The sequence below is a fragment of the Podarcis filfolensis genome, assembly GCF_964270895.1.
Source record: "Podarcis filfolensis genome assembly, chromosome: 1".
Classification (NCBI taxonomy): domain Eukaryota; kingdom Metazoa; phylum Chordata; class Lepidosauria; order Squamata; family Lacertidae; genus Podarcis; species Podarcis filfolensis.
This window is the reverse complement of record NC_139604.1, coordinates 72,040,096-72,065,423: the sequence shown is the minus strand read 5'-3', so window position 1 is coordinate 72,065,423 and position 25,328 is coordinate 72,040,096. Positions and strand designations below refer to the sequence as shown.

Genomic DNA, 25,328 nt, shown 5'->3' with positions numbered 1-25,328 from the left:
GTTTGGATAAGATAACAAAAGTAAAGAACTAATATTAAAATACTTTTATGTCTGAATTTTCTACAGAATAAATGTAACCTACAGAATCTGTATGTGTTTGTTTTATTGTGGAGAAATTTTGTCCAGAAGCAGATGTTGACAATCCCTCTGGAAAATAGGAGTAATCAGCTGTATGTGTGATTACTCAGTTTCATATATTATATTCCACTTTTGTCCTATAGAGTTCATATATTTCACTTCTTAAATTGGAGATAGGTGGAGTTTTTTTTAGAAATCAGGTTTTGACACCCACCTGCCATATATTTGTAAAATATTTATGCAGCATAAAATTGGTGCATACTGAAATAAAACCTAAATCTAGCAAGTTTTTACATGTGATTAAGCAAAAAGAGATTAATATCAGTAGTTTGGAAAGTGGAAGACATTTCTTGTTCAATACATGACCTTCCATAAGACTTTCAAGAGACAGTAGTTTCATGCTCAGAATATACATGGTGATTACCAATGTTGCTGCACTATCATATGAATTTCCTCTGCTGTAAAAGTGCAATGCAGTTAGTATGGGAAATACATTATTTTCTTGTTGAACAGAACCAGCTAATATATATTGAATATTTTAATGTATAATAATAATATATTTAACATTTTGTAAGCATTTACTTTGCACATATACTAAAATTATATTAAAATATTGAAAATATATTAAAATCTCATACATCTTTGTTTTGAAAAGATAATCGATTTTTAAGAATAGAATTTTAAGAATATGTAATACATAGGGTGGTATTCAGCTATAATTTACTCAGAACAGACCCTCTGAAATTAAATTAATGTTTAATTGGTCTATTCTGAGTAAAAATGATTTTGAGTGGTTTACAGATGATGACAGTGTTTTGTAACTGTGTACTTGTGATGGGAAGGAGTGCTTTAATTGTCTGATTGGTTAAGTAGTAATCACCCCGGTTAGAGCGAACCCTTTACAAATATCTCCAACACTCCTTTCCCCCTACACCAGGCCAACTCCTCCTCCTGTTACATCTGACCAACCCTATCAGTCAACCCAAACCCCCCTCTCTCCCCTCATAGCTAACCAGGTGCTATAGAAAGCAGCTTTCTGAAGTACTGCCTCGCTACCTTGTTAAACCTAGATGCAGCTGTGGGGTAGGGGGTGGCACTTAACAGAGCAGTTAGTGAAGCACCCCCCTACTTCTGTTAAACAGCTTGTCTGGGTCATCTGTCACCCTGTCATCAAGCTAGAGTTGGTATGGCCACCAACTAAACCACCTGACACTATCTATATAAGGAAGATGTACAACAGCATGCACTATTAGATACAATTTATGAACAACATAGGTGTTAGTCAAGGATGGTTGGTTAATTTTATCTTGAATTTATAATTTTTTGTATTGATAGTGACATTATGTTTTGTTTTTTGCTGTAAATAGAGTATAATAATAATAATGTCTTAATATGCCACATCTCAGGACTTGGGGAGGAGCAAATATGAACTGATTAAATGTCCTGCTCCCTGCCTCCCTCGATCTTGTATTTGTATCCAGTTGCTGGCTGTGGGTGTGCCACTACATTTCTGTCCATCTAGTCACTTCCTTCTCATCCCCAAATATTTGTGGAAGACCACCAATAAGGGGTAAGCTGTCATTCTCCCCTGCTCCCATGGGTTTTGCTGTATTTCTCAGCCTTCACACATAAGGGCTGGATCATGTCCTAGGTTCATCACATATTTATTTACCATTCTGCTCTAATCTCGCATGAGCGTCTTTTATTTTTCTCAGCTGACATGTGATAACTGTATGGCATTTTTCAACTTCGTTCAGGCTCTTCTGATGGTCCTCCTTTGCTAACACGTGTAATTGCAACTTTTGCTCCTGCGTTAAAGAAAGAAAAGAAAATAGTTAAAGACAAACTTTTCATATTGAATGATGTCTTAACTTTATAAATTAGATGATGCAGGAATGATAAACATACTTATTGGGAGGTAAGCCCCATTGAACACAGTGGAGCTTACTTCTAAATAAGCATACACAGAAATTGTGCTGACATCCCACGTGGAAGGGCAATAATCTTCCAGCACAGTTATTAAAGATCCCTGTAAGGTAGGACAGAAGCCACTGTAGAAATGTGTCTCCCCTATTTCCACCCCACTCCCACTGTCAGGAATATCATTGCTAATGGTATGGATAAGGCAACAAGTGATACAGAGAATCAGCAGAGGCGCTTTCAGTCTTGAACCAGTGCTTTCAGTCTTGAAGCCCAGGCAAAATGTGTCAACATGTGCTTTAATCTGTTTTTAGCTTTCTGTAGATATTAATTTATTATTATTATGTATTTTGTTATTTTTATTTCCACAACTCCAAACAATTGCATGCAGGCACTTCTCTTGCTCCCCTATAACAAAGATCAAACTATGTGTGATACAGGGAGATCCACACACCACCCATCTCCTGGCTGTTTTTTAAAACAGAAATGCAGGCACAGAGTGCAGTGGCATAGGGGAAGGGTGTGATAAAGCTTTTCCCTAGGGACCAAAAGTGTTCTCCACTCTTGCCATAAAGAAACTCTAGTGGGGCAGGATGTGGTCACAATATGTGAGTTTGCTATCCCTTCTAAAGGCATTCCTTGGAAGTTTAACCAAGTTCTTTAACACCAAGATGGGCAATGACAGGTAAGTTTATCCCAAAAGTAGCTTGCTCACCACTCTCATTCTTCCCCTGCTGCAGTGTGCAGCTTCCTGAGAGGATTGGGTAACACTCAAACAGAGCAATGACAAAGCCTAGCAGGAATGTTCTACTGAAGCATGCTTTGTGCTCTGCTAGAGTAAGATGGCAGGTGTAATATGGAAAGGATAAAGGAAGAACAGCGGGGACAGAGAAAAGGGATGGCACAAAGAGGAAAGTGGGATGTTCCACCTACTTTTGGCTTCAGTCCTACCAACTGCTGGCTCCAACCCTTCCCACTGCAAACCCCAGCTTCAACCACAGCTAGTAAGTGACCCCAAAAAATTACCCCTAGGGAATGCAGTCCTTGGCAGAAAAAGGGCCCCCACCCCTGGTGTAAACAGACAAGACTGATGGACCCCTGAAGTTAGGTAACCAAACTGGCAAAGCACAATTCTAGCTATAACAGCTGGATTAGGACCCCCTTTTACTACACAAGTTGCCAGAACTCTGCAATCATCACCAGTGGCTCTTGTCTATTTCTCCCCCTGCTACAAATACCACCCTTTTTCAAAAGATCTCAAGGCAGTGTACAACATAAGAAACACATTACATTTTGGTGCCATAAGTTCTACTTGCCAGGGCATTTTAGCATAACATGTAACCCAATATAAACTATGGTTTTATCCAATCTGTTGAATTGTGTAAGTTTTTGTTTTTTTTAAACTGCTGCTTCTGCTGTTTTGGTTTTGTACTGCTTTATTCTTATTGCATTTATATTTTGCCCTTCCTTCCAAAGCAGCACAGGGCAGCATATATATAGTATTATTATATTGTTTTATTGAAGGGTGACACATTTTTTTCCAAAATTAGTAAGTAACAGATTATATTCCATTTCAATGACATACTCCTTTGGGGGAGCATAGAACTAAAGATAGAAGTTTAAGAGACTAACAGTGAATATACATGTGGATTCAGTTGTCAAGACCAATATTATATGCTAATTTATCATAACATAAGCCACTGAACAGATTCTAGTTCATAAATTTTAGTTCCTGAGAAGGTCAAGTATGACTTCTACATTTGGGTCTTTCTAATGTCACTGGGTTAATTATTCAAACACTCTTCTGGTCAAAATGACCTCAGAACTATTTCCTTGCATTTATTGTTCTATTATTGCATTGGCTCTCAACTATCCCTGCTTATCTCTTGTTCTTCTCCTTGGAAGTTCCTGTACTCTAAAATAAGCGGGTATGCCTTGCCCAGTGATTTCATGTCACAGTAAGTATAACTGCAAATGCTGCACCCAGTTATGCTATGTCCTGCTATGTGTGCTCCTAGTTTACTATTTTCAAAGGGTCTACATTTAATTGGCTGCAAAATAACTTATGTTCATTTAATTTGGATGTTAAAATTTATGCCAACCATCTTGGTACTTCCAAAATATAAAGGCTTCAGTTCTGAAACTACTTTTTCTCTTTTAAACTTTATTGTGAAGCCTCAGTTCTCACAAGACTGGCTAAAAGCATGCAGCAGGTTTAATACACATTTCAGCTTTCTGTGTGACCAAGTAGTTGTCTGATTGTTTTCCACATTATTTTCAACTGATGATGAGGCTAATAACATTCCCCTGCTTCACTGTGGGTAGCAGAGAAACCGAGCAATCACTTGGCTATGTGAAAAGCTGTAATATGTATTGAACTTACCATGTGGCAAAGGCCAAATTCTGGATATGAAATGAAACTCAGCCCTAATGCTGGCATGAATATGAATTTTTTAACGGTAGCTTCTTTATTACCAATGAGGGGATCTGTTTGGAGAGTAGGTCTGCTTGCAGGTAGATGTGTCAGTCATTTGTAATGGCAGGCTGGGGCACTTGTTCATGAACTGAGCACTTCTGCTCAAGAGAGGAGCCTATCCCATTTGAAAGGAGAGGCTGGGGTGTGTAGTGGTAAGTAAACCCTCTCTTGCATAGTCACCCAGCCTGTTGTTTCAGACAGTGGACGAACTTGAGTATCCACAAAAAGCAGGCACCCTAGACCACCATGTTAAGTAGAAAGCTAACAAGCCTCTCCTGGTGCAGTTCTATGCATGAGTAAATGTCATAACTTGTCACATAGTTTATCTCTTTCCTCTTAATTGTGCATATGCATGTGTACAACAAATTTTATGCAAACAATTTTTTTTGCAAGTACAGGAACAGTTTACAAGGCTGGACATGGTTTACTAGAATAAATAGATTATTTGCAATATTTTTGCATGATCATTAATTTAATATTTGTATGGATAAAATAGATTACACATACTTCTTAAACAAGAAGCCTAACTTAAAAGTGAAATAGGACAAAACACATTTTATGTTGCCTTTGATCTTTAACTTGTAGTCTTATCTCCCAGGTCAAAGGACGCATTATTCAATTTCACCATATTTTGTGTAAAATCACTGTAGCGTTGAAGATGACTTTCAGTACAAATGTCATGGTACTTAAGGCTAAACCGGACTCTAGTTTTTGAGCTTCTTAATTAAAATCACAGTTTATAATGGTCTGACAATATTATCTTTATTCTTTCCAGTTGAGCAGCAGCAGAATTTTCACAGCTTTTAGTCAATCAAGCTTAGCAATGTTTCAACAGCTCTCTTTAATTTCAAAAGTGGTTCAGCAGAGTGACTAAACTGAACTGGAACACTTAATTCTTCTATGTTACACTGGAAGAAGTGTAACACACTGCCTGCGTCTTTCATACCATTTTAATTATAAATATTAGCCTTAAAAGAAGAAGTAAGTCTAACCAAACCATAAAGTTTAACTGTAATTTTCCTTGCAAACACTTAAGTTATTATACTAGCAAGGAAAGTTAGAAAAATAATGCTACACAAAATAAAGTCCAATTTTGTTAACAAATAAATAAATCCAAAGATTAAGGGAAGTTTGGATAAGCACCTCTGCAATACTCTGAAGGATATTTGAATATATACCAACACCTCTATAACCTGTAACTATAAAATGCAAAGAACCCTAACACTTTGCTACGTGAAAAAAGGATCTTCCACTCACAGAATGATGGTTGCGTTCATGGAAAGGGGTCATTTCATGAGAGAAACCATCCTTACATGAACAGAAGCAAAAAATGAGGATGCAAGCCTTTGACATTTTTATAGCTATTGTAGCTCTTACCATTTCGTTAAGCTTCTTTTGCAAAGAGTATTTTGAAATCTGTAATAATAAAAACCATTAATGATTTAAAATGCATTGGCAATTAATTGTAATTCTGCTAGTTTCAAGGAAGTGGAAAAGTGGTAAAACTTATAACAGAAACGTAATGCCTGCATATATATGAAAAGCCTTGAAAATAAACCCACATTGCTAACAGGCGGTCAGCTTACACATACTCAGGTTATTTATTTATGGTGTTAAAAAAGGGAAGTGGGGGGAACCAAGGGCATGATCCCCTCCCACCTTCCTTATGGTCATGGGTGCAACACCAGTATGTTAGAAGAGGCTCTTTACTCATTTTCCATATTACCATCCACCTCTCTGCCTTTCCTTAGTGCAGACTACTCATGCTTGGAGCACAAATAAATTATATTAAATTAAGAAGGAAAGCTGGCTGTGGATGTGAGAAGTGCACACAGGATGCCCCATTGCCTCTAACAACCTACCATGCTGCCTACATGTATGCTCATGAGCATGGAAAGCCAAACCGGATGTAACATTTGCCATATAGCTGCTACATAGCTGTTAAAAAGAATAAGGCAGTGGGTTGAACCATAATGGAACCTTGGTATGTGGGTGGGGAGCTTGAACTCTTTGCCCCTGTCATGGACTGGTACGAATCAGAACTGGACCTCCTGCACAACTATTCACAATGGGAGGAAAGCACCAACTGATATCAATGACAGCTTTCTTCCCCATTGCAAATGGCAGGGTTGGGCATTATTATAGTTAGAACTATGATGGAAGCAAAGAGTTAACCCACCCCTCTAACACATTTCTGATCCTGCTTGGATTTTCTGTGCCCCACCCCATTCCAAGGCTGCTTGATTTTTTAAGCACAGACACCACAACAGTTACATAAGGGAAAACCACATGCCTAACATATCATCTATTTTTGCCTTTAGACAGAGTGGGGAAAGCACGGTTCTTTTGAGTCTGGATGCATAAATACTATACATTTCAAGCATTCTGAAAATCCATCTTCCCCTTAAAGAATTCTGAGCCATGTGGTTTGTTAAGGGCTGCTGGGAATTGTAACTCTGAGAGGGGTAAACTACAGTGCCCAGAATTCTTTGAGGGAAAGAATGTGATTCAAATGTGCTTTAAAAGTATAATGTATATACAGCCTATGTATATCTGACTGGAGTGGATGCTATGACTACAAACTTCACATCTATTTCTTCATTGCGAGAGAAGAGGTGAGAAAGCACAGTTCTTTTGAGTCTGTGCAAATCATTAAAAAGTGGATACTGCTGTGACTACAATGAAATGCATCATGTCTCAATTTTTGTAAAGTTTCCCTGCCTGATTTTACTCATCCCAGGAGTCCAGCTTTGTGCCTGTTTACTAGCATGTTTATAAAGGTGTTCAGAAAAAGAAGAAGCTCTCTTAACAATCTTTCTCCTTACAACTATTTTCTTTCTATTTTTATGCCTTGCTTAGCTTTTCTTATCACTGAGGCTCTAGTGATCATATTCCATTTATTCCACCTCAAAGCTTCTCCCCATATTATGTTTATAATACCCTTCTTGGGCACAAACGATAAAATGCACCACTGGAAGCTGGATCTCTGCGCACCTCCACACTAACACTAGTTCCACGTGGGATACAATCACGTACTGGCTAATTCAAGTTGCACAATTATAATTGGTGGGGAGGTCTTGTGCAACAAATCCTCTTTGCCAAAAGATCAGACTTTTTTGCAGTAAGGAAAGTGATGGGGAAATGCTCTGGAATAGCACTTGTTTTGACACAACTTCCTCTAACTTCTCCACAAACAAATCAGAATTAAATAATAGCATCATCTACTCTCACTGAAAACAAGCAGGTAGAATGCTAAATAAACAGGTCATTTGCTGCTCATTTTTAAAACTCTATGCAGCTTCCTAGAGTAGGATCATGGCATGCATGGAATGGGTCTAATCTTTTCCTCCTGAACTGCAGTCCCTGTGAAAACTGCTTCCCGCCCTGAGCTACTATTTGCTACAGAGGGAAGTTTACTGGTACCATTCTCTGCCGAGGCAAAAAATACTGGAGATCAATGTTGATCACGGCATCAACTCCCAATATTATGCCATATTACTTTTCTCACTGCTGCTACATGTATAATATAATGTGGCTCTGAAATGCCACACTACTCCCCTGTTGTATTTCCTTTTCACCTGTATGTCTGCATGAATATAATAAAGCTTACAGTCTTGTGCCAGGTTTATGGATCAGCATATAATAAATGTTGCATTCAATCATCCTATGACTTTTCTATGCACTGAAGTTCTTGCCAGAGCAGAACCGGCTGCTTCTAAATTTCCAATTGTATAACTCAAAGATTAAGGTAAGATTGATTATTATAGCCTAGTCCTAAGCACTGGTCAACCCTTGTGGTACAAGCAGGGGCTTGTGCTGAAACAAGTAAGTTCTCATTCACTGCAAGCAAAACCACCTTCTTCAGAGATTTGTTCACATACTGTTTCTTGTACCATTTTGCCAGTACAACCTTGCACCCATGCAAGCAGCAACATCACCCTGGTTCCCCTTAGAATGCGGCACAAAATGCTATCGTTCTTATGCCAGTCTTGTTTCATTTTCATCGCTACCCACCTAAAAGAATCTCTATATTTCTCTACAATGCTGGGGCATGACCACTACTGTGCCAGTAGAGAGACTAAGTCCCACTCCCAGCATCAGATGAAGGTGAAAAAATATTGATCCTGTGCTTTGCTGCCAATGTGTAGTAGAGCATAGAAGCAGGCTAAACCTGAATGAGCTCACTTCCACAAATTATTGCTCATGAGTAGAATAATCTACTCATATGAGCAATGTACCACCAGAAGAACAAATTAACCTGAGACTACTGTTCCTCAATGAGCAGAAGTCTGCTCACCTCCTTTTAGGGGTGCGGTGGCTTTGTGGGACTGCCAGCGCCTTCCCCCCACCCCTACCGGCTGACGATGCATGGCTGTGTGTAGGGGTCTCTCCTTGCCAGGACATGAGCTTCGGCTCGCACTCCTGGCTTGAAATCCTGCTCCATGTCAGCCAATTGGCCAATGGCAGTCTGGTGCGGAGGGCTGGACCTGAGGGAACAATCCCAGACCACGCCAGCCCCTGACACCCAGCTCTTCTTCATCGGGTTTCAACCTATGATTTGCCTCTTCAAAGAAGGAAAATGGCTATCTCGTGCGAGTTCCAGTGTTAGAGTGCAGGTCTGCTTGTTGTACATATGATTAAAATGTTTGCATGAACTGCTGTTAGTGCATCTGACATACCAGTTGGCTGAAAACTGACTTACTGAATGCCTTTGTTGTGGTGAATTTAAATCAGATTCCATTGCTGAATGGTTTCTCTCCCCCCCCCCCCCAACTATATCTTAGTTAAGAAAAGCAAGGGAGCATTTATTACTCTTTCAGTCCATGTATCATGTTCAGCCAACCATGAAGTACACTATATATCACTTGTGCTGTGTCATGAATTGAGCAGGACATAACAAATCCTTTCAGCCTTTTGCACAGAAGGTCAGCAATGTGAAGGAATTGCTTTTAAAATAATCTCAGCATTAACCAGATTATTTAAAAAAAACAAGGAACGGCATCAACATAATCAAGCTATCTGTAAAGTTAATGAGAAACTAGTATAATCAGCACAATATTAATGACAAGCAAAATGTCCACTGTTGCATAGTGAAAGGCACTTTTGAGTAATTCAGGGATCGTGAAGAACAGCAAGAACAGTTTGGGTTGGGAAAATGCCCTATGGTCAACAGTTAAATTTACATTTAACTTTAACTTGACATTTACATTTAAATTTAGATATGTCTCAGTGTTTAATAGCATGGAGGAAGTTTGAAAGGTTTTTGTATGATTTCAGAATATACTTTAATAAATTTAATTTTCCTGGTCTGGTCTAGTCTAATATTTTATTTGATTCCCTTTCTAAATTGATCTTATTTTATAAAACTTATTCAACTTAGAACAAACAAATCTAACTTAATCATTTTCATTTGAGCAGCCCAATTATCTTTAATCAAATTACTCCAGAGTTAATGTTTAGGGGAAATTAATTAAGTGTCTTTCTGTGAAGTTTTGTTCTTGCTGGTGAGGGGTGAAATGTTTACTTTAGGATGAAGCTCCTACTACTACTGCAGACAAGGCTGGAATTTTCATCAGAAGAACTAAACAAGCCTAACACTGAACTTCAGAAGTATAATTGTTAACAACCTGAAAGAATAGCTGTGTCAATCCCAAAGAAGAAGAAAAATAAGATGTCCACAGGAAATCCTATGAATATCAAGGGGATAACTATTCTAAGATCCTATCCCACACCCAGAACTATAGCAGGGTAATTTGCTCTCATTTTACCAAGGAAAATAAAATTTCATGGTAAGTCCAATTTTTCTCTTGTTTTTTTTGTTTTGTTTTTTTTTTTGTTTTTGTTTTTTAGTTTGTTTTTTTTTGGGTGGGGGACAACAGATTGCTATGGGACTTCCAAGAACTGTTCGTTCAAGAAAGTTCTGTGAACATTTTAAGGACCCCCTAACCATTAGGTCCAGTCGTGACCGACTCTGGGGTTGCGGTGCACATCTCGCTTTATTGGCCGAGGGAGCCGGCGTACAGCTTCCAGGTCATGTGGCCAGCATGACTAAGCCGCTTCTGGTGAACCAGAGCAGCGCACGGAAATACCGTTTACCTTCCAGCAGGAGCGGTATCTATTTATCTACTTGCACTTTGACGTGCTTTCAAACTGCTGGGTTGGCAGGAGCTGGGACCAAGCAATGGGAGCTCACCCCGTCGCGGGGATTCGAACCGCCGACCTTCTGATTAGCAAGTCCTAGGCTCTGTGGTTTAACTCACAGTGCCACCCGCGTCCATTTTACTGCACTGTAAAACTGCATCAATTTCATAAAAATGATTGAATGGGATGAGTTTTGTAAATCTCATCCAAATGAGCGTTGATTTCAAAGGCTGGCAAAATTACTGCTCCTCTAACAAAGTGAGCAACTATGCTCTGTGGGAAAGTCACTCCTTTAAATAGAGTGGATTGAAGAGTGGATTTCTCATGGAGTATTTCCTAATGGGAGAAAAAACCCTCATTTTTTCTGGACTAATGAATTGTTTTACTAAATCTGAGAAACACAGATGACAAGGTAAATATGGAACTCTGAGAAGAACTGCTATCTTCTCTTGCCTGATTTTCTTTATTGGCTATCTGAGGAATTGTGGAAAAGGTCTTCTTGGCCATTTTGCTCCACAGGACTCTGGAGAGTCTGCTGCATGTGTAGTTCAGTTAAGATGCAAACAGAACGCTAGATGAAGAATTGTATATACAAAATAAGACAAAAGAACTAGTCTGATGTAGTAGGAATAGTGTTGAGACAATTAGTAAGACTATTCTACCTCATAGTTTTGTTGTAAAAATAAGAGTCATTTATTTTCTGTGTTTATATGGTGCCTTAAGCTCTTTCAAGGAACAGCAGAAAAAGATCACTTGAATAGATTCCCCAGTCCAATGTAGGAGCCATGCAAAAAGTCCTGGATTAGACAACCTCTTGTTTGGGAAAGAAAGTAGGGGGCTGCATTGTGTCCCTGCTCCCCCACCAACTAATTGTTAATTGGCAGAAATGCAAATTGCTTTACTCGACTAACCATGCACAGTCTTGGCTGCTGCATGGACACTCTATTGGAACAGGGCCCAAATAAATCAGGCTGCATGAGTGTGGAGCTAATGTACCTGTAACATTTTTAATGTTTCTTTCAGTCCTTCCATTTCTCTTTCTTTTGATTCCATAGCAAGTAAACATTTTCCCTTCAAAGAAACATAATATTTTGTTAGAAAAAGGAAATATAAAATGACAAATTTCTCAGCTAAGGGACATAAGAACAGGTCTCTTCAGATGTATTAATAATTATGTACATCATAATCTATTCTATATGCAAATGTCTTGAGGATAATTACTTCTGTTCTTCAAAACACTGCAACACAAAACTCCATTCACTTCAATAGCACACTATAGCAGTGGGTTCAAATAAAGAGTGATAAAAGCCTGCTAATGGATCCCTAATGGATCCTGTCATCATTCAGTTGACTTCAACATTACTTCCTCAAAATAAATATGCCACATTCTCTATTCAGAGACTATTGAGACGACTCTTTTACGGAAAAATACACTGCCCCTTGCCTTTAGATTATTCTGCAGCATTGTTGCTCTGCTTACTCCCTCTCTGTTGGATCACATAACTGATCACTATCATGCAATTGTTACAAAATTATCCACATGTTCTGTTCAATGGTGCAAGGAACTGTATTAACACAACACTTTGCAAACTCTGACATTTTCAATTTTTATACTCTTTTCAGTTAAAAATACTAATCCATAGTGTGTTTACTTTGTAGCACTGGATGAACATTCACTCCTGATTTGGTGTGAAATATGCTTCCACTTTTTCAGCTTGAGGTCACAGAATTTGATGAGACTCTGCATTAAGTTTTACACACGCATTTTTCTTTTTGCATTTGTCAGATAATCTACTATAACAATTTACTAATGTAAAAGTTGTGCTCAAAGATTTAGGCTACTTCCAAAAGTGTTACTCAACAAACTTTATGGGGATACTATGATAACAATCTTTGGTATCTTTATGCCTGACTCAGGTTGGAATCTCTTACAGCTTTTGTATATGATCTAGGGCATGGGTAGGCAAACTAAGGCCTGGGGGCCGGATGCAGCCCAATCGCCTTCTAAATCCAGCCCGCGGACAGTCCAGGAATCGGCATGTTTTTACATGAGTAGAATGTGTCCTTTTATTTAAAATGCATCTCTGGGTTATTTGTGGGGCCTGCCTGTTATTTTTACATGAGTAGAATGTGTGCTTTTATTTAAAATGCATATCTGGGTTATTTGTGGGGCATAGGAATTCATTCTCCCCCCCCCCAAAAAAAAATATAATCCAGCCCCCCACATGGTCTGAGGGACAGTGGACTGGCTCCCTGCTGAAAATGTTTGCTGACCCCTGATCTAAGGTTGCCATATCTTGAAGTGCAAAAAAGAGGATAGCCCAAGCCAGGGAAACAAAGTCCAGACAACTCATGCCCAAGCCGCCCGCACCTGAGTCTGAGCCAAAAAACCCCCATAAACAAACAAACTTGGACATTTCCTTTAAAATGGAAAAAAGCAAAACCTAGATCAGCATGTTGGCCCTCCCTAAGAGGACATGTCTGGGATTTACCGGACATATGGCAACCCTAATATGATCAAAGCATTAGATGTATGCACAAGGCAACACCTGGTACTTCTCATGCAGAGATGCTCTACAGAGTCCTCGGTCTTTGGTGGGAACTTTTCAGTGGTTGCAAGGGCTGCCACTGGAAGGGACAAGCTGAAACATCCCCATGAACACATAGAAGCCCACACTAAGCACTCTGAATCCCAACCACTAACTGACTATGCTTTTTTTTTGACAAATGAGTCATATCATTACCTTTTCTTCTTCTGCAGCAAATAGTCTTAATTGGAACTAGAATTGCCACAAGAAGGAAACAAATTTAAATAGTATGATCAAACAACATATGTAACTTTTTATTTAAGGTAGTACATTTTCAAAAATTGATTCATTCCTATCAAAAATTGATTCATTCCTATCCACCTCCCCAACTTCAAGGAACTTCATGTACATACTCATCACCAACAACAAGGCTCTCATTATAGCTGAGACTAGATCAGGCTTGTTGTTTTTGAGTAGTTCAACTTAACTGGTCTTGAGAATATGAATGACAATACCACTTGTTATATATTACTGCTGAGAAGAAAGACTCATTGAGTACCTGTTTTTTAATAGCTGTCATGGCTTCTGTATGCTGTTTGTTTAATGCTTCTTTATGATGCTGAAGAGCTACCTATTATTTGACAATTTAAATTAAAGCAGAACAAGACAGTTAAAAAGGCATATATAAACATATTTAAAGTAAGATGTGTCATTATACATTAAGAAAAATTTTCATTTTCAAGTTTTCTTGGTTAAAAATAAATAATCAAATTAGTGAAAATTAGTGAGGTGTATAAACCTGAAAATCATAAATAAAAAATTCAAAAAAATGAAGATAAGTAATCAAATAATGATTGAAGAAGGCATACAACAATAATAACAACACTTGCAACAAATCTTCCTACCAAGAAGAAAAAGAATAGGTATATTAGTGTAGTCAGAAGAAATTCATTTCTATTAAAATTTAACTCTATGAATTTGGACCTGAATGAATATGCTATTATAATGCTCATTTACTTTAAGGTATGTACAAATGAGATAGTAATATTTATAGCTTATTTAGAATTGCATTTTTAAAAACTGCCACCCTTATCCACAGCAGCAGTGCAACAAGAGAACGTATGGTGCCTAAGGAGACAACTTGCATTCCAATTTCCGTACAAAATGTTATGGTTGCCTGTAAAGCCAAGCATAATTGAAGACACACAGCCTTTAGCTGTGCTCTGTGTTTTCTGGATTTAGAGAAGAGTGAAGGTGCAGTATAAAACTGGCTAGAACCAAATGTACTGCATTCAAAGTACCTCATATAATGGTTCTTCACATTTAATTTTGACAGAACAAATCACTAAATATGCCAAATCCTACATCTCTTTAGAGCAAAGACTTTAGAAACACACATTTTATAAATTCTATTGACAGTGCTTCCACAAAACCTCAGAACGCTATAGAAACATGTATATTAGATCAGAAACCATATTTTAACATTCTTCAGTACTGATATTAATTCCAACGGCAAAATTACTAAGAACAGATGCTATCAAGTTTTAACTGTTTGAAGAACACTAACCTTTTGCCACTCAAGCTCCTGTACTTCAACAACAAATTTGCTAATTTGCTCCTCATTTTTAATTTCAGTCTCCTAGTTTCAAAAACATACAAAAAAACTAGTCACTGTTTGTTTTTAAAAAAAACATTTTCAAAGAAATGTTAGTTAATAAGATTAGGATAATTGTTTGTGTTCTGAATAGAATTATATATATGTCTCACTCATTAGGAAGAAGAAATTCCATCTAGTCTTAAGTATACATTAGAAACACACAGTACTGTGTAATGGCTTCCTTTTTTAAAAAAATAAACGCTTCAAACGACAAATATTATACAGTGGTACCTCTAGATACGAACGGGATCTGTTCCGGAGCCCCGTTCGCATCTAGGGGTAAACGTAACTAGCGATGGCACTTCTGCGCATGCGCGTGACGTCATTTTGAGCATCTGCGCATGCGCAAGTGGCGAAACCCAGAAGTAACGCGCTCTGTTACTTCCGAGTTGCCGCGGAGCGCAACTCGAATGCGCTCAACTCGAAGCATATTTAACCCGAGGTATGGCTGTACTTGATCTTAGCCAGTAGGCTAAGAAACAACAAATATTAAGTGGCAGAAACTAATAATCTCACCAATAACTGTTTACAATTAATAACAATCCATTCTTTCACCAATATATATTTTTCTGCTCCTTCATCCTAAAAAAAGAAAAATCATACTGGAGGCAGGCAGTGCACAAACTTCCGGCTGTGAGGAATTTCATCAGACATAAAAACACAGGGAATTGCCTTATAATGAAGCAGACCATTGATTCACCTAGCTCCATGGGCATAGGCAGGATTTATGTTTCGGGGGAGGGGCAGAACCAAGTTGTTTGTTAAGTATTTCTATTTAATTACTTGATTTAGGGGGGCAGCTGCCCTCCGCCCCGCCCCCCCTTTGGCTACACCCATGCCTAGCTCAGTACTGTCCACACTTACTGGTATCAGCTATTCAGGGTTTTAGACAGGAGAAATTCTCAGCCATAGCTGGAGATATCAGGATGTGAACCCGAGACTTCGCCACAAAAAGCAGCCACTGAGCTACAGCCCTTCCTACAACATCATCCCTTAGCTGGGAGACCTGGGTAAAAACACACACTCAGCCATGAAGCTCAATGAGTGACCTTGGGCCAGTCGCTGTCTCTCAATCTAACCTACATCACAGGGTTGTTGTGCGGATAAAATGGGAAGGGGAGGAGCCACATACACTGGTGGAGGAAGAGGAGTGCGGGGGGAGCGCACCGCCCCTGACAGCGCGATCCCAGTGGGGTGCCATTGTGGCTGCCCCCCCTGCCCGCGCTGGGTGCCACGCCCCCAGGCCGCGCGCCAGCCCTGCCCCCACCTTCTTCTCTGCCTCCCTGGTGCCAGAGCATGAAGCTCTGCCACTGGCCACATATGCCACCTTGAGCTCCTTAGAGGAAAGGTGGGGCCTAAATGAAACAGAAAAGAAACAGAAAGTTGACCTAGGAAGAAAAAAATCAGAAGGTGACCCAATCAGGATAGAAGTAAATCTTCCTTCACTGGCAAGACTCTCTTTTTTTAAAAAAAAATTTTTATTGGTTTTTCAACACATATTAAAAGACAATACAACACAGTACATAAACAAACAAACATATAAACACGTATAATTTCTTAACCTTTTTTTCCTTAAACCTTCTTTCAGCGACTTCCCCATACCTCCCTTTTCTGCATCCCTGTTTTAAATCTTTCCAGCAACCCCTAATTTCAATTACTTGTAGCACTTTCTTTAAATTCTTTTTCTCATATCCAATTGTTTGTCACTGCAATTCTATTTTACATTACCCAAGACATTTTAACACTCATTAATTTTACAACAATTCTTAAGATAAACTTTAAATTTCTTCCAATCTTCTTCCACCGTCTCTTTCCCTTGGTCACGGATTCTGCCAGTCATCTCAGCCAGTCCCATGTAGTCTATCACCTTTGTCTGCCATTCTTCCAATGTGGGTAGCTCTTGTGTCTTCCAGTACTTTGCTAAGAGTACTCTTGCTGCTGTTGTCGCATACATAAAAAATGTCTTATCTTTCCTTGACACCAATTGGCCTACCATGCCCAGGAGAAAGGCCTCTGGTTTCTTCACACTGGCAAGACTCTCAACTCTGAGATGATCCTGGGCAATGTGATAGCTACAAGGAAAAATGCATCTAAGGGGGACTCAAATGGGAAGGGAGCAGTGAAAAGCAGGATGAAATTAAGGTGAGTATCTTAGACCTAATCTAAAAATGATGGGACACTCATATTTGTTTGATCAATATCTATGTTGCTCTCATATAATGTGAGGTCTCATTTTAACATGAGAAAGGGTGGACAGGTAGGAACAGCTAAACCGCCCCTCCATTATCTCCTCCCCATCAATTACACAGTCCAACTCACTTCGGATATAGACATTCGGCTGGGAAAAAGTGCCCAGAATGATGGGAAGGTAAGAAAAGGAAGGGGTTTAGCTTTCCCTAGCACTGTGCTTTCTTGATGCTAAAATGTGGTCCCACCTTCTTATATGTGAACTCAAAATGTTAAGATTCTATAGGAACCCTAAGAGGTTCCTCAAATTCGGGCCCACTACAATGAACCACAGCCTGTGCACAAGATCTTATTTCATTTGCATTTAATTCATTTTAGTATACATATACTTTTAACATATATTATTTCTCCCCTCCCGTTCCTTCAACATAGCCTTCCTGATTTCAAGCACCACATACAGGTTCCTCCCAGTTAAAAACAATGGATTTTTAATGAGACTTACATATCCAACCACCATTAATACCTCCATACACATAAGACAAAGATAATTAAATTAAGCAGGAAAACCCAAATGAGAAAAGAAGGCAGAAAGAAAACTGTGGAAATAAAAGGAAAGTTTCAAAGAGAGGGAGAAAAGAAAATGGGAGGAGAGAAAAATACTCCCCCATAAAGGTTTCTTTTAACACTGCATATATTAGTACAAAGTTTCCTCACATGTTTTTTATACAGGAGGATTAATATGACAGGAGGGAGAGTTCATATTGGCTGAAATGCTTCCTGAGATATGTGGATTTCAAAGCCTCAACAGATTTATAGGTCAAAACCAGCCCCTCTATCTGTATCTGAAAGCTAATAGTTAATTGCACAATTTTTGCAGGACAAGCTTTATGTTCCCACTGACCCACTTCTGTCAGAAGACAGGCTTCTTTGTTTTATATTCACTGAAGCTCCCAAATGCTATTCAAAGAATATCCCAATTAGAGCCAATCTACAAAAGTATGAATCATTTGCTGTAAGATACCTATTTTCCAGAGAATGTCACAGTAGATGCAACTGAAAAAAGTCAACCCTAGACAAAGTTGCGACCTGAGAATTCAGAAGCAAAACCTGGTCCACAAGCCCTTGCAAACAGTGAGTCTGGTTAGCCAGAAGAGCACAAACATCATCAGTAATGCAAGGCCTTCTCTTTCGTCTAGAGGTTGGGTCTGTGCTCCTTCAACTACCATCAATTCCAGCTTACCTGTTTACTACAATTGATAGCAATAGCGTCTTTCAATCTGGGTTGAAAACCAGGTGTGTTGGTTACTGACCTGATGTTGCAGCCAAATGTCTTAATTTTAACATGTTCAGATTGTTATTATGTGTTATACTATAACCAATACTAAAGTTATGAATACAGAACGCCATCTTGCACTGAGTCAAACCGTCTGTCTATCTAGCTCTTGTTGTATTGCCTACAATGACTAGCAACAGTTCTCCAGGGTTTCAGAAAGGGGTTTCTGCCAATCCTCTGACTGCTTGATTTTTATCTACTGTCACAAAACCGCAAAGCCTTTGCTTCTGTGATTATAGTATTGTTTGCAGAATATTACAAATGTCATGCGGCGTAAAAGTAAGGCAGATAAACACAAAAATATAAAAGCTCATAAAAAACCTTTCTGCACTCCCTAAGTGAGTAATATTCTGTAACTACAACAAAATAGTTTTCTTATAATTATCTATAAACACTGAATCCGGATGCATCTTCTATTACTCCCCCATCAGGGACAAAAGCCAATTATTTTGATTACCCTATGACTTTTCAGAGAAGGGGGAGTATGCTCTCAAACAATTTATTTACAAATGCTGTTAAAATGTGCTACCAGTAAAGCACGCATTAATGAAAAGCAGAAACATGATACATTATTAGTAAAAATCCTGTAGAAAACAGTCAGTAAAGTGTACTTGTGTATTCCCCCCGCCCCCCCCCCACAGGAGAAGCAACTGGAGAAGGGCAATTTTAAGCAGAAAAATGGCCAGATGGGAAAGGGTTAAGAAAACCTCCCTCCCCTTTTCTATTCTTGACATCAGCTGTTATTTAATTATTTTAAATTAAAATGCTCAGTGGCGTAGCGTGGGTTGTCAGCACCCGGGGCAAGGCAAGTAATTTGCGCCCCCTAACCCGTGGATTTGCGCCCCCTAACCCGTGGATTTGCCCTAACCCCCAGATGTTGCGCCCGGTGCGGCCGGCCCCCCCTGCACCCCCCACGCTACGCCACTGAAAATGCTACATGCAACCGGGTGCAGGTAGTGCCAACTTCAGACCTTAGTAAAGACAACTGTGTGCCTGTTTATAGATGTGTTTCTATTTTATACAGAATTATTTCTGGCATTGCCACAAATGGACAGGGTGATGCTAAAAGGTTAACAGAGGAGGGGTGCTTCCAAGCTACATAAGTCTGGGGTATTGCCTACAGCTTCCAGCAGGAAACCACTTTCTATAGTGTGGAAAATTTAAGAAGTAGGCTGATGTTTGACAGCAGGGATGGACCGATCAATCAATTTCCTATTTCTATGTCAATTCTGTCCCAATTCTGCAGTGATCTGTAATTTTAAAAAAAAATCCATACAAAATCAATTATTTAAATCCATATTTAAATAAGTATTTGTCACACAATGCACGTTTAAATACATATTTTATCTCAATACACACATTTCAAAATGCATTTTACCCTAATGTATTTTATACACTTTGATGCATTATCCGAGCCAAGAACTGTATTGTAAAATTCACAGAAGTGCAGATCTGAAGGATAATAATGTTCTGGTCCATTTATTAATCTGGGATGTGCAGATTAGGTCATTTCACTTAAAAATGCAGACCAAACAAAATTCTCTTCCATTTCTATTTGACAGTGGGAGCTACTATAGCTAATAGTATGTCTTGTTAGCATTTCTGGATCTAAGCAATTTACTTGTAAGTTCATTAGGATTGGGTTATAAGATTGCTTAGGAATTGTTTAGAAATAATGACATTTAGGAGACCAGCACTTGACTTAAATTTGAAGGAAAGGAAGAAGAAAAGTGGAAATGAAAGAAAACTTTGTTTCCACTGTCTACAAATTATTCTGCTGGTGAACTGCCCATTGACAGTTGCTTAAATATCCATCAGCACAAGGAGCAACAAATTATCACCTCCACTGATCTGTTCCCACACAATTCATGTATCTAGTGGCACATGGAATTAACCCTATATGATTTAAACTACAACAAAATATTTGAATGGAAAGAACTGAAGCTGCAAGCTTGAACTTCGTCCTTCAACTTGGGTCTCACTTTTTTCATAAAGTTTGCAAATAGTGTGCATCAAGTTGAATGAAAAGGAGCAATAGTGAGGAGGAAGCACAATAAGAGAACTGGGCCAATATTAACAAAATTAATTTCAATAGGGACAAATATAAGATTCTGCACTTGAGGTGGAAGAACCAGAAGCACAAATATAATATACTGCTGGGAGTACTGTGTTTAGTACTGGGCACCACAATTAAAGAAGGATATTGACAAGCTGGAACATGTGCTGAAGAGGGTGACGAATATGATAAAAGGTCTGGAAACCAAGCCTTATGAAGAATGGTTGAGGGAATTGGGTATGTTTAGCCTGGTAAAGAAGAGAACGATAGAAGATATCATAGTCATCTTCAAATATCTAAAGGGTTGTCACATGGAAGAGGGAACAAGTTTGGTTTCTCCTGCTCCAGAGGCTGGGACCCAAATGAAAAGATTTAAGTTACAAGAAAGGAGATTCTGACTAAACATTAGGAAGAACTTTCTTACAGCAAGAGCTGTTTGACAGTGGAACAGAGTCCCAGGAGAGGTGGACTCTCCTTCCTTGGAGGTTTAAGCAGAGGCTGGATGGCCACCTGTCATTTATGATCCTGTTGAGATTCCTGCATTTCAGGGGATTGGACTAGATGAGCCTTGGGGTCCCTTCCAACTCTACAATTCTATGATTCTAGGAAGTCAGAGTTGCAGAACCACTGCTGCATCCAAAACACTGCTGCCTCGTGCCACTCAAAGCCAAGAGCTTTGTTATTTCCGTTTTCGCTGCTTTCTGCCACTGGCCTGCAGATCAGGTCCTTACTTGTGAATGGATTGGCTTAGGATCCAGAACATCCTTAGCCAGCCCAGCTCTGCCCCATCTCCAAAATGCCGTTTCAGAGCCTTGCACCAGCAATATATCTCAAATAGTTTGCACCTTTAGAAACTACAGCAGGGTGTTGCAGGATATCTAATCCTCCTAACCAGCTCTTCTTCTTCTTCTTCTTTGGCGATCACTCATCGCCAAGTAAGATTGTCTTTCATGAGCACGGTCTTAACAGTGAGTCCGTAAGTGACTGTGGAGGGCAGTTCTGGATTCACACATTCTTCCACAGTGGACACATAGGTTTCCGGGCAGGTGGAAGAAGGTGGAGGGATACCTCTGCTCGATACTAATCCCCTCCAGGAGCACAAATTTTGGGTTAGGATTGCTCTCTAAAAGATTTAAGGGTTTTTTTTTAATTAAACAAATAACTTTAGCTGGTCTTCAGTTCACCACTGTTAGTCCCCTCCCCCTTCATTCTAAACTGGAAGTTTTAAAAACTTATACATTCTATCTTGAAACATCCATGCAACACATTAAAAAGAAAACTTTCTTATGTTTAGGAGGAAAACCGTATATAATTTTTAGATGATAACAAGAGACACAAAACCTTTAGAAGTCTTGATATTTTATTAGCTGCCTTAGGACTACAAGGATTTAAGTGTTTTTACAAAAACACCACCATAACAATAAAAGAGGAGTCATTTGATGGTTTATTTACTCGTTATAACCTTTAGAAAGTGTCAAGCCTTTGTAAAGTGCTTGCTTCAGGCTGTAGTTTTACAAGATAGGCTGTACATTGGTCAAGCCCCCCTGATTCTTGACCCTGAACAGATTTAGGAACAGAGTACAGCTGGCTCACATCCAAGCAACTCAAACTAGGTACTTTTACCATCTTTTTCAAACTCATAATCCACCTCCTACGAAATTGCAAAATCCATTTCTTTCATGCTGCTCAATCAAACAGTTCTCAGACTTCCAAATTACTTCACAGTCTGTTTTAGGACACCCTGCAATGGGCCTACATAAACTAGATGTTGAAGCAAAACTTGTTAATACTGTGCAGGCGAAACTAAACTTGGGGTTACATTCCAGGGACAGGACATAAAACAAAAATCAAGCATAGTCAAAACACATGTGGTTCACTAGCGGGTAGGATTGAAAAGTCTTTTTCCCCCAGATGCCCAACCCCTTTCTGCCCCCTTTTTATTTTTAATTTTGCCAACCATGTACTGTACAGCTAAATGTGCACAAGTTAAATGAGCATAAATTGTGAGTTACCTGTACCTAAAGAACATGTCTAAAGTTCAAAGCCTGCTATAGGACGTTTTAAGATAAAAGGAGTGGGCTCTGTCCCTGGTCCCCAGACACAGATAATAGGCAGCAACAAGGAAACAAAATTTTAAAGAGTGGAGATGGCTAATGCATGAATAGGTTGTTTCTCTAACCATGCATGATACTTAAGTACAATTAAGAATTGGTAATGCCTGAGATATTTCTTCAGGCCATGCTGCAAAGTAACTGCCCTTGCACACAAAACAGCTTATGTAAGCATAACTAGATGAGGGGGTGGCCTGAAGGACACACCCCGTCCAGCTTATGACTGGGGTTGTAAAAAGAGACTACTAGGATGCTTCCATGAAGAGGCTTAATGCTATAAGCAGGTAACTGGCAACATGGTGTTTTAAAAACTTAATGGGCTTTTTTCCTGGAAAAGAGAAATCTGGATTCAATAGGGGGCATTCTGATGCCAACACTACCATGTGGATGCTGCAAATAACTTGCATACATCAGCAGCACAAATCTCACAATAAGTACCCATACAGAAGCATCCCTATAGTGGCTCAAGCTGGTTGAAATTTAGCCTGGCAGATTCCCTTTCATTGAACAGATTGGCATTGGTGAGAGTGAAGTGCTGGTTCTTGTATAACAAAGGTAATGGCCAGAGTTTTCTTCTAGAAAGGGGCATATTCTTCTTCCCTCTTCCCTGTTTTTCAATGCTCAGAAAACTGGAGTGAGCAGAACAATACAAAGGAATAATTCACTGTTATGTACAGTTATAACAAAGATACCCACAGCACTATTCCGTTGCCACAGGTCATGCATATGCAAATAGGATTCAAGTCCTCAGCTAGAAGGCACTTGGACAGCAGCTGAGGCCACTACAACACAGCACCAAGTTCACTGTGAGACACAGGATTATCACCACTTTAGCCATGCCACAGGGAATGGCCAGTCTCAGTTTTAAAATATTTCCTGAATCTTATGATCAGTCCAGACAGCTAATTCCTTTAGCAGCTACACTTATTTCTTTTACTCTGTCTCTAATGCTTTTCAGGGCAATGCCTTCTTACATACCTCCAAACAGAGAAACAAGAAGAGAGTATTAGTATGCTAGGTGAAACCACAAGGTTTGAATTAATCTTTTTTCAAAACCCCGAAAGGCCAAAGCCAGCCCAATGTGGTCTGAGAATGATTAATAGGATTAATAGTCACAGAATTTGGAGAGTGACAGAATATAAAAATGAGACATATGTCTGTAAATACTGGATGTTATGCTTGAAAAGAATATTATATTGGGAGGGGAGATACACCACAACATTTTGTGCAAGTCCAACTTGTTCCCTCTAATAGTGAACTTAAGTGGATGAGTACTTATCAGTTTATAAGCAACACAAGGCCACTCAAAAGTAAGGTAATGGCTTATACATACTCATGAGACCTCCTAGATATGCAAAAATATTTACATTTGTGAATGAAAAAAATAACTTCTTAAAAACAAAATATAGGATCCTGTGAGCTTACACAATGTAGATGGCAGTTGTACCTACAAAGGGGGGTGGGCACTGATGCAGACCTTAAACCATCACTGAAACTTCACTAACATCAAGCATAAACTACTGTAATGCCTACTATTTGGAGCTACCCTTAAGGATTGCCAAAAAGCTTCAGCTGGCTTTGACCAGTGATTAAAGTGATATATGTGTTTTACCAGGCATCTCCTAATCAATGTTATAGCAGTATCAAATGCCCTTTTCCCAATGTTCTGTGGTGTTTTGCCAGTATCCAGGATCCTCATTTCTTGCCACTTTCACCACTCCTTTTAACCTGTGAATTTCCTCAAGGGAAGAGAGGCCAATCGTTTTAGGCCTATGGGCACATTTGAGTTCAATGTGTGGGCACCACTCACTCTGATCACTTTTCTGTTCCGCAGTCAGTCACATACATGGACACATGGACATGCAAAGTAAGTGACAGAAAGAGAGGAAGTGCATGCACATAAAGTCTGGTTTTCCAAGGGATCTCAGTAAAAGTCAGATCCAGAAGGAAAGCAAACAGGGCTGCAATGTGTAGTGAGGAATAGCATCACTCTTCCAACGTCTTCCTTCAGCTCTGTGTACTTTTCAAGGGAGGAAAAGTGCATGGGAGGGCTTAGAGGATTTGTGGAAAGCAGCGGATGACCTCAAGGTTGCCGTTGCACCAATGGGAACCATACTTTCAACCCCAGCCCTGAGGGTTAAAGACACTTAAATCCATAAAAACCACCTTTCTCCACCTTTTGATTATACCATTCATGTTGAATAGCAAGGCTGTGCATAAGAAATGCATTCTTATGACTGTGGAACTCCTTCCTACTAGTGACCAATATAGCATTTTCTGAAAGCTGTGTAAAACCCAGTTTAGGTTGGCTTCCAATGGCAAAGGTTAACCAAGCATGGATAAATTTTAATACATTTTATTGTATATTTAATTTTGCTTGTTTTGTTTGTTACACTGATCCATTGCCTCATACAATGAGCCTCTTGATAATGTACAACAGAATATAAAACATATAATTCATTAAAACATGTAAAAAAAATAATCCAGAAAAATACAAAGAATAAGAAGTAACACAGCCAGTTAACAAGGGGCGGAGGACAAGCATCAACATCAGCAGTAACATATACAAATTAAAACCTCAAATGCAAGCTAAATAATCACCAGCAGATTAATCAAGGACTAAAATTATAAATATAAAAATAACATTAAAAAGCAAAAATGTCTTTAATTGCTTTACATTTCCAAATTAGCTAGAAATATAGGTAAATAAGTAAATGTGCCTACCCTTCTCATACGCAATTCTTCTACTGCCTCCAGAAAACTTGTTTTAAAATCTGATAGCTGAAGAGAAATCAATGCTTCGGCAGAATTTTGTAAGGTACAGGCAGGTGCTTCCTTATT

General features: G+C 39.1%; 1 protein-coding gene across 10 annotated transcripts in view; it reads right to left on the bottom strand.

The window, feature by feature from the left end:
* Positions 1-25,328, bottom strand: part of CCDC73 (coiled-coil domain containing 73) — a 59,340-nt gene that overhangs the window by 18,533 nt on the left and 15,479 nt on the right. For 4 of the 10 annotated variants that reach the window (XM_083597893.1, XM_083597890.1, XM_083597892.1 and 1 more), the window contains 7 exons: positions 25,212-25,328; positions 14,711-14,782; positions 13,703-13,774; positions 13,360-13,395; positions 11,612-11,686; positions 5,852-5,890; positions 1,751-1,886 (listed from right to left, as the gene is read on the bottom strand). The exon at positions 25,212-25,328 is cut by the window's right edge and continues 55 nt beyond it. In XM_083597893.1, the coding sequence (XP_083454019.1) occupies positions 1,751-1,886; positions 5,852-5,890; positions 11,612-11,686; positions 13,360-13,395; positions 13,703-13,774; positions 14,711-14,782; positions 25,212-25,328 (547 nt within the window). Of the gene's footprint in view, positions 1-1,750; positions 1,887-5,851; positions 5,891-11,611; positions 11,687-13,359; positions 13,396-13,702; positions 13,775-14,710; positions 14,783-15,316; positions 15,383-25,211 lie in introns of all 10 variants that reach the window. The other 6 variants (XM_083597891.1, XM_083597898.1, XM_083597899.1 and 3 more) reach the window with 3 other exon arrangements.